General features: G+C 41.2%; 1 protein-coding gene across 2 annotated transcripts in view; it reads right to left on the bottom strand.

Moving 5' to 3' along the window:
- Nucleotides 1-2,154: 2,154 nt before the first annotated feature.
- The window catches only part of manba (mannosidase, beta A, lysosomal), a 63,324-nt gene continuing 50,508 nt past the window's right edge, over nt 2,155-14,970 (bottom strand). For both annotated transcript variants that reach the window (XM_073042323.1, XM_073042324.1), the window contains 5 exons: nt 12,781-12,945; nt 10,417-10,561; nt 5,392-5,534; nt 3,947-4,201; nt 2,155-3,012 (listed from right to left, as the gene is read on the bottom strand). In XM_073042323.1, coding sequence (XP_072898424.1) covers nt 2,788-3,012; nt 3,947-4,201; nt 5,392-5,534; nt 10,417-10,561; nt 12,781-12,945 — 933 coding nt within the window. In that variant the 3' untranslated portion in view covers nt 2,155-2,787. The remainder of the gene's footprint in view (nt 3,013-3,946; nt 4,202-5,391; nt 5,535-10,416; nt 10,562-12,780; nt 12,946-14,970) is intronic.

The raw sequence follows: 14,970 nt of genomic DNA, 5'->3' as shown, positions 1-14,970 counted from the left end.
CCTACTATTTCATATATTTTAAGCAGAACAGACAAATGTTTGGCATCAGGATTTACAGTGGGATCCTGATTAGCTGGGCAAGTGAGCTGAGGAATGTTAAATGGGGTTTCATTCAGCAAAGTATGACATGTTGCATTTTGGAATGACATACAGGCAGTCCCCGAGTTACAAACGTCTGATTTATAAACAACTCGTACTTACGAACATAGGGAGGAGAACGCTGTCCACCGTTTTAAGTCGGATCACGACGCCGTCCGCCATTTTAAGTCGTTGCCGTTAACACTGTGTTGAGAGATAACTTTGCATTTGGCTTAAATATTTCTTAGCAAGATTCACCCTGACACCCCCCTTTTCCAGTCAGCACTGCCCCCACTTGTCCCATTTAACCTGTCTCAGTGTGGGTGGACTTTAGGACCCGGGGCAGCAGAGGATCTGTGGCTGCTGCTGAATCTGCATTTTACTGTTCCGTTGACGGAAAACGATCATGATTGAAAATGAACTGGAAATAATAAAGCGATTGGAAAGAGGTGAAATGCCATCAGTCATTGGAAACGCGTTAGGCTACAGTCGGTCAACGATCAGAACAACGTTAAAGGATACAGGTAAAGGATAAAGTGAATAATACAGCATGTGAAAGGCCCTGCCCTGATGAAAGCTACAATTATTACTAGCAATGCAGTGGTTTAATTATTGAAATACATATGTTTCTTAAGTGTTTTATATGCATAGAAAGGTCAAATATATACTATATACTAAGACAAACGTTTGACTAACTGATGCTAAATAATACCGGATGTACCTGTTCCGACTTACATACAAATCCAACTTAAAGACGGACTCAGGAACGGAACTCGTTCGTAACCCGGGGAATGCCTGTATCAATGTTGGACTTTCGCAAAGAACAGTCAAGCCTTGGGGAAGGTTGAAGAACAAAGAGACCAGGCAGTTAAAAGTACCTGGTTCTCTGAATGTGGTGTCACATGATGAAGGAAAACTTTTGGCACGTTGGCCTTCATCAGTCTGAGTATAGAAGTTGGGATGTTATGTTGCAGCTGCACAAGACATTGGTGAGGCTGCATTTCAATACTGTGTTCAGCTGGAAAGAATACAGAGGGGCTCCATGAGGATGTTGCCGGGTCTAGACGGACTAAGTTATAAAGGGCAGCTGAGCAGGTTAGAACTTCTTTCACTGGAGCATAGGAAACTGAGGGGTGACCTTATAAAGGTGTATAAAATCATGAGGGGCATTGATGGGATGAATGCACACAATCTTTTTCCCAAGATATGGGAACAAAAAATGGAAATATTTAAGGTGAGAGAGGAAAGATTTAAAATTAATTTGAGAGGCAACATTTTCACTGAGTATTTGGAATGAGATGTTAGAGGAAGTGGTTGAGATAAATACATTAACAACTTTCATAACGTACTGGAACGGTTTAGAAAGCCATAGGTCAAACGCAGGCAAATGGGATTAGTTTAGAATGGAATCTTGGTTGGAATAAACAGGTTGGGCCAAAGGAACTGTTTCCATGCTGTATAACCTATAATTCAAATAAACTGTGTTCTTTTGGGAGTGAAGTATTCAGAATCATACCAGGTAGTAAAGTCCTGACTTGGCATTGTGATGAATGAAGTTAACACTACACTAGAGGAAACTACTACAGGGGATAAAAATTAAAATAATTCAGAATGCCTGGGATTGCCGGTAGATTTCCAGACAAATTGACCTTATTCTATTAATACACAGTTTATTTCATGTTCTTTACATTTCATTAATAAATTTTCCAGTGAACTTGGTGAGTTTAAAGGGGGCAGGAATCTATGATCTCAGGATCCCAACTCTGGTTGTCACCACATGCATCACCCCCCCCCCCACCCCACCCACCCTGGCATATTCTAGATGCCTGTTTTAAGGCATCAAATTCCAGGTGCTGTTCCAGATCCTGGCCCCTTACCCTTGCTATACTCTGGGCCCTGACACACATTTCAGACTAATGACTGATAATCCACCTCATGATTTTATAAACTTCTATAAGGTCATCCCTCAGCCTCCTTCACTCCAGTGAAAGCAGTCCCAGACTATCCACTCTCTCCTCAAACCCTCCAATTCATTAGGTATATTTTAATAAGGAAGATTTCTATACACCATGATGCTCAATATGAATATGTACATATAAATTTAATCATTGCATCCTTGAAATGAAATCAGATTTGCAGAACTGTTAACATGAGAAAACAAATTCTTCTTCAATATTTTCAAATTAAATATTGTCTTTTTAAACAATTAGTTTGATCCGAAAATTCATGAATTCTGGCGATGATGTTGCCTTAGTTCACCCATTCAGAGAGGCCACATATGAACAAAATTGAAGCACAGATTTATAAAAAGTATAATAATATTTCTGAGATGGGCTTGTAATACAGAAGTGAGCACAAATTCTGCAGCATAGAAGTTGTATCGATAAAGGAATGTTGCAATATTGTCAAAACCAGAGAGACCACAGCAATGTTTGTTATTCTGGCAGAAGTCAAATCCAAATTATTAAAAGTTATCAAAAGATCCTGAGTTGAAAGTTTCAATCCTGACTTCCTGATTTGTCTTTGGTTTAAATGCACCCTTTCTTGAATGAAACTAGATGAATGGCCCACCATAATGAATGTACATCACAGTCCAATATTCATTGATTTCAACTGACATTAACAACAGTGTCCTGAGTGTGGTGACCATTACTCACACAGACAGATGTTCATTCAGTTATTGGGAGAACAACCTGAAGATGTGAACGGTTAGTATACATCTTGGAGGGTGTGGATGGTCAGAGACTTCCTCAGTTTGGACATGCTGGTGGAACTCCACGGGATGAAGGATAGCTGCTTGTTCTTCTCCCACATCAGGAAGCCATTGTCACTGAACCTCCCTGAGATGTTCCCTACGTCCAACCAGAGGTAAGGAGCGATACTGTTGGTCTGTAGATTAATCATGTATATGTCCCCTTGCTGGCTGATGGTGACCTAGGAAACAATGGAACTCAAGATGTAAAACTTGCTCATGGGACAAATACACTGATATAATAATCTCTTAGTGTATTTATGGGAAACTCTGATCTGTGTTTGCACAAAATGCCCCATGTATACTTCACCACCCACATATGCCTTACCACATCTGGCTATAACTCCACAATTCCCCATGTAACCCACTGCCCCATTCCCATAATCCTGTAAACCCTGTACAACCCTCCAATATACCCCACTACTCCCAGCTATAGTACAGTGCCAGGGTGCAGCTACAAGCAGGCAGAAAGTGGGCCAAGGAAAGGCAACTGGAATTTAATTCAGATGAGTGTGATCTGTTGTGTTTTTAGACCAGGGAAGGACTTAACGAGTGATAAACTTTCTAAATCCTTGCTAGTATATAGTGTTGTCCTAATCCATAGAGACAAGTCTTGACTGAGATGTCCCCCACACTCATATACCTAGTGTCCACTTTATTACGTACAAATGTACACATGCAAATATCTAATCAGCCAATCACATAGCAGCAGCAACTCAATGCATAAAAGCACAAAGACATGGTCAAGAGGTTTAGTTGTTGTCAGACTAAACATCAGAATGGGGAAGAAATGAGACAGAATGCGAAAATGCCTTGTTAATGAGAAAGGTCAAAGGAGAATGGCCAGACTGGTTCAAGCTGATGGGAATGCGACAGGAAGGCAATAGTAACCAGATAACCATGCATCACAATACTGGTGTGAATAACATCTCTGAATGAACCTTGAAGTGGATGGGCTGCATCTGCAGAAGACTACAAACATTCACTCAGTGGCCAATTTATTAGGCACAGGTGGTACCAAATAAAATGGCCACTGAATGTAATTCATCAACAAAATGGATAATTTACCTGTCTGTGAGGTACGAGTGAGTGATGAGGTACGTTGTAGTTACTTACATTAATTTGTGGCTTTCTCAGTGTCTGAGCATCCTTGAAAGATGTCAGCAGGTAATAATTAGCTGGTCCCAGCTGCTGGCTGTTAGCCTCAAGGTAAAAGGTGACAACACAGTGAGATCGGCTGCAGCTACAACGCTTCAGCAAATCATCCGTCAGTTCCTTGTACACAGGGGCTGCACTGCTTGCCTTTAATGTGAAGGGTTCGGTGTGGAAAACACATGCTGGTTCCATGAGACTCCACTGGTAAAGCCGAACCTACACAACAAAACATGTTCAGAATTAAACAAAACCATCACTGCAACGTATTCTGTTTTAGGAGCATTATATTGGCAAGTCTCCTCATCTCAGAGACGCAGTAGGCAATCTCTCAAGTGACCTTCATGAAGAAAAGTATACTTTGCTAAGAATCACCCACTGGCTGAGTCAATAGCTTACTTCTGTCTATGAATTCCACTTATTCAATTCCAAGGCAGTGCACGTTGTTACGGTTGAGACTGAATAAGCAAAGTGATTCCACCTGAGGCTGTAACAGGACTAGAATGCTTCCTGTCAATTTCCGATTACAGAGATGTGAAACAACACCAAAGGACCTCAGCACACAGGAGCTGCATTAACAGCATACTACCCATCAGTAATAGGAGCACTGGCAGGTCCTCATGTGTGAGGAAGAGAGACAGTTACCAAAGTGTGGGGGGCAAGACACAGTTATCCCCAGTGGGGGGATACTCAGCATAAACCTAGTTTATCCAATCCCTGCTTAAAACTACAGTCCTGATTAACCTCCTTTGCTCTCTCTTGTTACCACATCCTGTCTGTAGTATGTGACCAGAACTGTATACAATACTCTTACGAGTGGTCTACCCAATATTCTGTACAACTGTCATGACCCAACTTTTAAATTCGGTGCTCCACCTATGTCACCACTTTCAGCAAGCAAGGTCTCTCTCTACATAAAAGTTGACAATTTCTTTCCTCCCACAGATGTTGCATAACCAGCTGAGTTCTTCTAGCATAAAGTTTAACACTCCTGAAATCCCTGAAATTTACTCTGTGCCATCCTGACATCTAACCTCCCGAAGTGCATTACCTTAGATTTGTTTGGATTAAATTCTATTTCACATCACACTGTCCAATTTTCCAGTTGACCTCTATATTCTTAGACAGCTATCTTTGTTATCTACAACTCCAAAAACTTTGTGACATCAACAGACTTCCTGATCAAAATCAGAATCCATTTCATCCAAGTTTTCTTTTTATCTATGACAAACAACAATCCACCATCTATCCCTGCAGTACACTCTGGTCATAGATTTCCAGTCAGAAAAGCAATCTTACATCAGGAAACCAGAAACCAAAGTAGTCAGAAATCTCTACTGGGATTAATGTACAAAGTGGTGGCCAGTAGTAGCTTAACCTGAACCAATAGCTTTCTAGTCTAAACATACCTGAAGAACAAGTTGGAGGTCTCTGGATAGATCAGAAATTCCATAGATTATCAGTGTACCTTGGTCTTCAAAAGCTACTGGGAGAACAGGAGCAAAGAAATTCTGTGCAAAGTAATGAAGCATCTTCCATTTACCACCGTACTCTGGGAAGGAAAAGAACAAACATTCCCACAAATCAGTCTAATGATTATCTATAACTGGAACTTGATATACATTAGTTTGCTTTGAAATCATGATTTGAAAGAACAAAGATTTTTTAAATTGCCATTAAAACAATTTTTACCAATATAATAGTGAGATTAAGGAGATTTATGAAGCACAGGGCCATTCAGTCCACTGTGTCCACGTTGTTTAAAAATGGAGCCGTTAAGGCTTACTCTCACTCACAGCTCTTCAAATTCTTTTCACATGACTTGCTTTAGCTGGCTTGAGGGTTTCTGTCTTACACCCTTTCATTAGACTCCCATCATAAGCTGAGAGAAAAAGATTTTCCTCAACACCTCCAGTCCTATGAACTTAAACATTTCCTCCAAATTACTGACCCCTCTGCTCAAGTCAGGTATGATATTGTTGCCATCACTGAATCATGGCTGAAGGATGGTTGAAGTTGGAAGCTGAATGTCCAAGGTTACACGTTGTTATCGAAGGAATAGGAAGGTCGGCAGAGGGGTTGGCATGGCTCTGCTAGGAAAGAATGGCATCAAATCAGTAGAACGATGTGAAACAGGATTGAAAGATGTTGAAACCTCGTGGGTTGAGTTAAGAAACTGCAAGGGTGAAAGAACCCTGTTGGCAGTTATATACAGGCCTCCCAACAGTAGCTGGGATGTGGATCACAGATTACTACAGGAAGTAGAAAAGACATATCAAAAGGGCAACGTTATGGTAGTCATAGCAGACTTCAACAAGAGAGTGGGTTTGTTGAATGCCTACAACAGTGCCAGACAAGGGAAGTCAAAGAGAGAGCATCCAACAAAGCAAAAATTAATGGGAAGACAGAGAATTGGGAAGCTTTTAAAACCCTACAGAGAGCAACTAAAAGAATTATTAGGAAGGAAAAGATTAAATATGAAAGCAAGCACCACACACAGAATGCTGGTGAAACACAGCAGACCAGGCAGCATCTATAGGAAGAAGTAATGTCAACGTTTCGGGCCGAGACCCTTCGTCAGTACTGACGAATGTGAAAGCAAGCTAGCAAACAATATCAAAGTAGATAGTAAAAGCTTTTTCAAGTATGTAAAAAATAAAAGAGAAATGAGAGTTGTTATAGGGCCACTAGAAAATGAGGCCAGAGAAATAATAACGGGGTAGATTAACTAAATGAATATTTTTCATCAGTTTTCACCGTGGAAGACACTAGCAGTGTACCAGATGTTGAAAGATGTGAGGGAAGAGAAGTGAGTGCAGTTACTATTACAAGGGAGAAGGTGCTCAAAAGCTGAAAGACATAAGGGTGCATAAGTCACCCACACCAGATGAACTGCACCATGCCAGAATTCAAGATCATTAAATTCTGGCAGTGGTGCCAGAGGACTGTAAAATTGAAAATGTCACACCACTCTTTAAGAAAGGAGGAAGGCAGCAGAAAGGAATTTATAGACCAGTTTGACTGACCTCAGTGGTTGGGAAGATGTTGGAGTCAATTGTTAAGGATGGAGTAATTGGTGACACAGGACAAGATAGGACATAGTCAACATAGTTTCCTTAAGGGAAAATCTTGCCTGATGAACCTGTTGGAATTCTTTGAGGAGATTACACATAGGAGAGTTAAAAGGGTTGCAGTGGATGTTGTATATTTGGACTTTCAGAGGGCCATTGACAAGGTGCCACACAAGGCTGCAAACTAAATTAAGAGCCCATGGCATTACAGGAAAGTTACTAGCATTGTTAGAACATTGGCTGATTGGTAGGAGGTAGTGAATGGGAATAAAAGAATCCTTTTCAGGTTGACTGAAAGTGACCACTGGTGTTCTGCATGGGTCGGTGTTGGGACCGCTTCTTTTTATGCTGTATGTCAATGATTTAGATGATGGAATAGATGGCTTTGTTGCCAAGTTTGCAGATGATACGAAGATTGGTGGAGGAGCAGGTAGCGTTGAGGAAACAGGTAGGATGCAGAAGGACTTAGACAGATTAGGAGAATGGGCAAGAAAGTGGCAAATGAAATACAACATTGGAAAATGCAAGGTCATGCACTTTGGTAGAAGAAATAAATGTGCAGATTATTTTCTAACTGGGGAAAATATCCAAAAATCTGAGAATCAGAGGGACTCAGGGGTCTTTGTGCAGAACACCCTAAAGGTTAACTTGCAGGTAGAGTTGGTGATGAGGAAAGCAAATGCACTGTTAGCATTCATTTCAAGAGGTTTAGAATACAAGAGCAGGGATGTGATGCTGAAGCTTTATAAGGCACTGGTGAGGCCTGACCTTGAGTATTGTGAACAGTTCTGGGCTCCTCATCTAAGAAAGGATGTGCTGGCAGAGGAGAGGGTTCAGAGGAGGTTCACAAGGATGATTCTGGGAATGAAAGGGTTATCATACAAGGAACATTTGATAGCTCTGCGCCTGTACTCGCTGGAATTTAGAAGGATGGGGGGGGGGGGGGGAATCTCATTGAAACTTTTCGAATGTTGAAAGGCCTAGGCAGAGTAGATGTGGAAAGGATGCTTCCCATGGTGGGAGAGTCTACAGCAAGAGGGTACAGCCTCAGGACAGAGGGGCACCCATTTAAAACAGAGATGCAGAGAAGTTTGTTCAGCCAGAGGGTGGTGAATTTGTGGAATTAATTACCACAGGCAGCTGTGACAGCCAGGTTGTTGGGTGTATCTAAGGCAGAGCTTGATAGATTCTTGATTGGACACAGCATTAAAGGTTACAGGGAGAAGGTCAGGGAATGGGGATGAACAGGTAAAAAAGGATCAGCCGCGATTAAATGGCGGAGCAGACTCGATGGCCTAAATGGCCTAATTCTACTCCTATGTCTTATGGTCTATCCAGCTTTTCATAACTGCACATCTCAATTAAGAATGTAGAAAGGTACAGTGCTCAAACAAGCCCTTCGATGCACCTTGTCTGTGCTGACCATGATGCCACTCAAACTAATCCCATCTACCCCCAGGGTCTATATCCCTGCATTGCCTGACTCTTCATGTGTCTGTCTAAAGGCTTTAATTATTGCTATTTTATCTTCTTCCCCTCCTCGGGTCTGGGTCAGTGGTGGACTCACTGGGAATGGGTCTGTGATGGACACGCCATAACACTGGGAGTAATTCAACAGAGTAACATGACACCTTTTACATACATATGACAGGCTTTGGTATGAAGTCCCATTGGAAAGACAACAGCTCCAACGTACAACATTCCCAGAACTGTCCAGCATCACTCTGGGTTCCTTCAGAATGAGTTATGTTTTTAATGGTGGTCAAATTCTGTCAAAGGTAAAACTTTAAATTTTGTGTATTTGGAAAGATAACTTGGGAGAGGGGTCCAAAATGCCCCAGACCAGCTGATGCCAATGAATGGCCAGGGGAGGAACAACAACACAAGTTTATCCAACCTCTTCTTAAAGCTCGTACCTTCTAATCCAGACATCATGCTGATGAAGCTTTTCTGCACCCTTTCCAAAGTCTCTACATCCTTCCAACAGAGTTGTGACCAGGACTGCACACAATTGTCTAAGTGTGGCCTCAGCTGCAACATAACTTCCTCATTCTTGCACTCTGCCCCTGGTGACGAAGGTTAGTACGCCACTCACCATCGGCCCTCCATTTATATGCATTACTACTTCCAGGGAGGTTTGAACTTGGAAGCCAAGACATCAATTCACTGAGGACTATGGGAATGGTTGCTCATGATCAATCAGACCACATTTCACCCAACACTTCTGTCTGTCTCTGCTCAGTGATTCTTTATCTTGGATCATAAAGGTCACTTTGAGGCTAAGAATTTTCTAGGCTCAGATGGAGGGGAAATTTCCTGGTACCTTGCTGCTCTCAGACACCAGTGGCACATACTAATGAGCTGAGTTAAGATGAAAGTAGTGCAACAGGCCCTTTTACAACTGGTACCTCAACATTCCAAAGCAAGGAACTGATTTCAAATATTCAAACAGTAAAGATATCTATTTCATTGCATGGGATTATTTCCCTTATTAGGAAGTGACAATTAGCTTACAAGAATTAAATTCCAAATCTGAAACCAAAGGGGAAATCACTTCTCAAACTTAGACTTGCTCTAAGATAGCATGTATATTTTAAAGTGTCATAAATTCATGTGGTACAAAGTTTAATTTTAGACTGTACCTTATAGTTTATTCATTTAAGCAAATAATATATCACATGCAGTTCCTGTTAATCTTTAACAAGTTTCCATCACCATAAATGTGTAGTTCCAGTAGTTTCTGTTCAGGAATATTTAGAGTAGCCTAAACTAGACTAGCTAGCAAGAAGGAATCTCAGAGAGTAGCCCATGAACAAGAGAAAAACAAAATACCTGTGCATTTTTAGATGGCATTCCCAGTAGTCCAGGGACAGCTGTGACTCCAAACCTACTCCAGAGACTTGAAAGCTTTCCTTAAAAATCTACACTGGCAATACAAACAGTACCCTGAATGCAGAGTGCAGATTTTTTATATAATGTTAATCTGAGGCTTATTAATCACAGATAGGGAATAAAGATCTTGCACATTTCTCTACTGTGAGATCTCCCTGCTGCAATGTCAGTCCTTTACCTCTAGGTAACACCACTGAAATGGAATATCTATCTGGTCATTATCACATTACTGTGTGTGGCCGATATAGCTCTACTTTAAAATGTACCTCACTCTCTGAACAGCATGTTTGGATGTGTAAGACAATGAAAAGTGCTGTGAAAATGGATTCACTAATCCAACTTTGGGATATCCACTCAATTTAATGTTTCAGACCACCTGTACAAAGCTGACATTTCAACATTCTTATTTCTTTGTATGAAAACAGCTCACAGTGGCTGAAAAGATGACATTTGTTATTGGAGGGTTCATACCAATGGAGGCCCAGGAGGGGGCTTGCCAGATATCATTGAGCTGCCAGTACAATGCGCCCATTGTAAAACCTTTCCCATCAATGACTTCACTCTGACTTCGCCGATAAAATTCGGTCTGTGTTTTTATACACTGTGCTTGCATCACCTGTTTGCAAATGAGGCCAGATTTAGAATCTGCAAACATCACATCAATGTTATCAAATCAAAAAAGACTTAGTCACTAGTTCGAATTATCCTAATCTCAACTCCCAAATTCCTCCCTTCAGTCCAAGCTTTTCAGATTTTGAAGGATTAAAACAAGAGACATCACTTCCATTGAAACCCACGGAAAAGCAACACCGACTAAAATTTAAGTTTCCTCTGACTATTAGTTCTGCTTAATCCATCAAAGGGAAACAATTCACATTCTTACAAAGCCCGTCCACAGTATGTGTTCAGTTGACTGCCGTGCTCCTTCATACCGCGGGCAGTCCTATTTCATAACTTGCTAATCGGCATGCACTTGCAGCTGTGCAAGGAACTGTATCAGCTTTCCAAGACTGTGCTTATGCACTCCTCTTATGGCCTGGTATTATGCATCAAGCCCTACCAAGAATGAGTGACATCCAGAAGCTGAGACTATGACCTCCTTTAGGAGGTCAAATTAGAAAAGAAGTTGCAATGACCATTCTAATTCTTACAGAACTACCACAGAAATGCGCCAGTAACTCCTGGTATTCTCAGCTTTACTATTTACTTTCTTAATGTGATTAGCTCCTCAAACCATTAAATGCAAATATGTGATCTTGAACTCCGTGTCTGAGTTCTCAGTGGCTGTACTGAACATCAATAACCCTTCTTTTGCTTCTTCACTTTAACTTGCATTTCTATTCCAGTTTCAGTATTATGCAGTTACAATTATAAACTTACAATCATAAATTTACAATCCTGATAACAGAAATAATAAAACTGACAACTGCATTGATGCTGTTTCCTGCACCCAAAATGAACTCATCAATTTCATCAACTTCCACACTGCCCTCAAATTTACTTGGTTCATCTCTTGACACCTCTCTCCCCTTTCTCAATTTTCATCTTCACCTCTGGAGACAGACAATCTACTGATTTTTGTTTACAAACTCACCAACTCTCACAGCTATCATGACTAAATCCCTTCCCATCCTGTCTCTTATAAAAATGCTATTCCTTTTCTCAGTCCTTCCATCTCTACTGCATCTGTTCTCAGGATGTGGCTTTCCATTTCAGAACAACTGAGATGTTTTCTTCTTTCAAAGAAAAGGGTTTCCCTTCCACCACCATCAATGTTGCCCTCACTCACATCTCCTCCATTTCCCACACATCTGGCCTCACTCCATCCTTCTGCCATCACAACAGGAATAGGGTTCCCCTTGTCCTTACCTACCATCCCATGAGCCTCCATATCCAACACATCATTCTTCGTAACTTACGCCATCTCCAACAGGATCCTACCACCAAGCACATCTTTCCCATATGCCCAATCGCTGCTTTTCTTAAGAGATCTCTCTCGACATGACTCCCTTCATCAGTTATCCGTCCCCATTAATTTATCCCTGTAAGCAGGACAAGAGCTATACCTACCCCTATATTTCTTTCCTCACAGTCCTTCTGGGTGAGGCAACACTTCAACTGTGAGTCTACTGGGGTCATCTACTGTATCCTGTGCTCACAGTGCAGACTCCTCTACATCAGTAAGACCCAATGTAGAGTAAGGGACTGCTTCATCAAGCACCTTTGCTCCATCCGGCACAAAACGTGCGATTTCCCGGTGGCCCCCATTTCAATTTGATTTCCCTTTCCCGTTCTGACAAATCAGTCTGTCACCTCCCCTATTGCTGTGAAGAGGCAGTACTCAGGTTGGAAGAGCAACACCTCCTGTTCCGTCTCTGTAGTCTCCAACCTGATAGATTTTTCTAACTTGCAGTAATTTCTCCCCCCCCCCTCCTTTTCCATTCCTCATTCTAGTTCCCCTTCCACCCCTTCTCTTCTCCTCACCTGCCCATCACCTCCCTGATGCCCCTCTCCCTTTCTTTTAAGGTCCACTGTCTCTCCTATCAAATTCCTCCTTCAGCCCTTTACCTCTTCCACATATCACCTTGCTTTTTCCTTCATTCCCCCCACCCACTCACCACCTTGCCTGGTCTCACTTGCCAGCTTGTATGCCTTCCCTCCCCCCCTTCTCTTCCAGTCCTGATGAAGGGTCTCAGCCCATAACATTGACTGTCCAGCATTTTGTGTGTGTTGCACAAGATTTCCAGAATCACATTTAACAAAAATGAAATCTATTTTTGTAATTGCAATATTCCAAACACTATTATCCTGATACACTGGAGTGATTGGTCTAACCTGAGAAAGGTAGAGCGTATTTTTGAAGTTTTGCAGGGGATCTTTTGCCTGAGGAAGTTTAAAGTGGAGTTGGATTTGCTTCAGTAACAATGCATTGCCAGCAGTTTGGTGCTGTCGGTGATTAACAAAAGAACTGTTGAAATTCCAGTCTTCAGCTGAAGAAACCTGGTCAACAAGAAAAGATATTTTAAGAACACTCGCTTTTCCTCAATGATGCAACATACAGCTGCTCCTCTAACAATGAAGTTAACATGGAGATCTTGGATTGTAATCTGTGGCAACACTGTTGTTTTCCTTTAATATGAGAACTCTTTTAAATAAAAGGACATGGGGAAGATTTCCAGTAGTTTTCCAACTAGTTAGCTTTTTAAAAAATGCATTGGGAACAGCACAAACCTGAATTGGCCTGGTTTTTTCACATACTTTGAAGATTAAGTCACCAAAGGAGGTCAACTAATGAACATAACTTTGAACCAGTGAGAAATTCACACCTCCAGACTTCAACCTGCACTGATTTAGCTAACCTAGTGGTACAACTAATGACACATAATGTCTTATCAATTTATTTTATTATCACCCAATAATTCAGATGAATATATTAGCCAAGAGCGCATGTTGAAGTTTTGGAAAATGTGCATGTGCAAGCATTTTGTGTGTAAGCAAATACGTTAGCATAAATATGGGAGATGTTCTAACCTTGTGTATACATGCACAAGATTGTATGAATGTGAGAGCCTGAATATTTAAGTGTGTGAGCATTTGTACAGATTAACATCAGGAGCAGTGGTGACACAGCTGTCAACAGAGGAGGTGGAGAAATGTTTAGCAAGACAACAGATCATTGTGTGAATATGAGCATCCACTTCCATGATTCCAATTATTACAAACCCATGAAAAAAGATGTACTACTAAATCTGGTTACTAACTAGCATTTACATACCTGAAGCATCAACTATAGATACTGATGAAGATCTTGACTTGAAACTTTAACACTCTTTCACTTTCTACAGATGCTGCCTGACCTGATAAATGCTTTTCTTATCTTCTGTTTTCCTTTCAAATTTCCATTATCTACAGATTTCTAATTTTCATGTCTGAGCAGAGTCAGAGCAGCTAAAACATTAGAAAGCACCGGCTCTTACAATCAGTATAGAAAATTGATCATCTGAGTCAAGACAAATGTAGGTCCTTTACAGTCAGAAATAGGTGAATTGATCATAGGGAACAAAGACATGACAGACCAATTGAATAACTACTTTGGTTCTGTCTTCACTAAGGAGGACATAAATAATCTTCCGGAAATAGTAAGGGACCGAGGGTCTAGTGAGATGGAGGAACTGAGGGAAATACATGTTAGTAGGGAAGTGGTGTTAGGTAAATTGAAGGGATTAAAGGCAGATAAATCCCCAGGGCCAGATGGTCTGCATCCCAGAGTGCTTAAGGAAGTAGCCCAAGAAATAGTGGATGCATTAGTGATAATTTTTCAAAACTCCTTAGATTCTGGATTAGTTCCTGAGGATTGGAGGGTGGCTAATGTAACCCCACTTTTTAAAAAAGGGAGAGAGAAACCAGGGAATTATAGACCGGTTAGTCTGACATCGGTGGTGGAAAAAATGCTAGAGTCGGTTATCAAAGATGTGATAACAGCACATTTGGAAAGAGGTGAAATCATCGGACAAAGTCAGCATGGATTTGTGAAAGGAAAATCATGTCTGACAGATCTTATAGAATTTTTTGAAGATGTAACTAGTAGAGTGGATGGGGAGAGCCAGTGGATGTGGTATATTTAGATTTTCAAAAGGCTTTTGACAAGGTCCCACACAGGAGATTAGTGTGAAAACTTAAAGCACACGGTATTGATGTGGATAGAGAATTGATTGGCAGACAGTAAGCAAAGAGTGGGAGTAAACGGGACCCTTTCAGAATGGCAGGCAGTGACTAGTGGGGTATCGCAAGGCTCAGTGCTGGGACCCCAGTTGTTTACAATATATATTAATGATTTAGATGAGGGAATTAAATGCAGCATCTCCAAGTTTGCGGATGACACGAAGCTGGGCGGCGGTGTTAGCTGTGAGGAGGATGTTAAGAGGATGCAGGGTGACTTGGATAGGTTAGGTGAGTGGGCAAATTCATGGCAGATGCAATTTAATGTGGATAAATGTGAGGTTATCCACTTTGGTTGCAAGAACC

Source organism: Hemitrygon akajei, chromosome 4 (genome assembly GCF_048418815.1).
Source record: "Hemitrygon akajei chromosome 4, sHemAka1.3, whole genome shotgun sequence".
Taxonomy (NCBI): domain Eukaryota; kingdom Metazoa; phylum Chordata; class Chondrichthyes; order Myliobatiformes; family Dasyatidae; genus Hemitrygon; species Hemitrygon akajei.
This window is presented reverse-complemented; position numbering and strand designations above follow the sequence as displayed.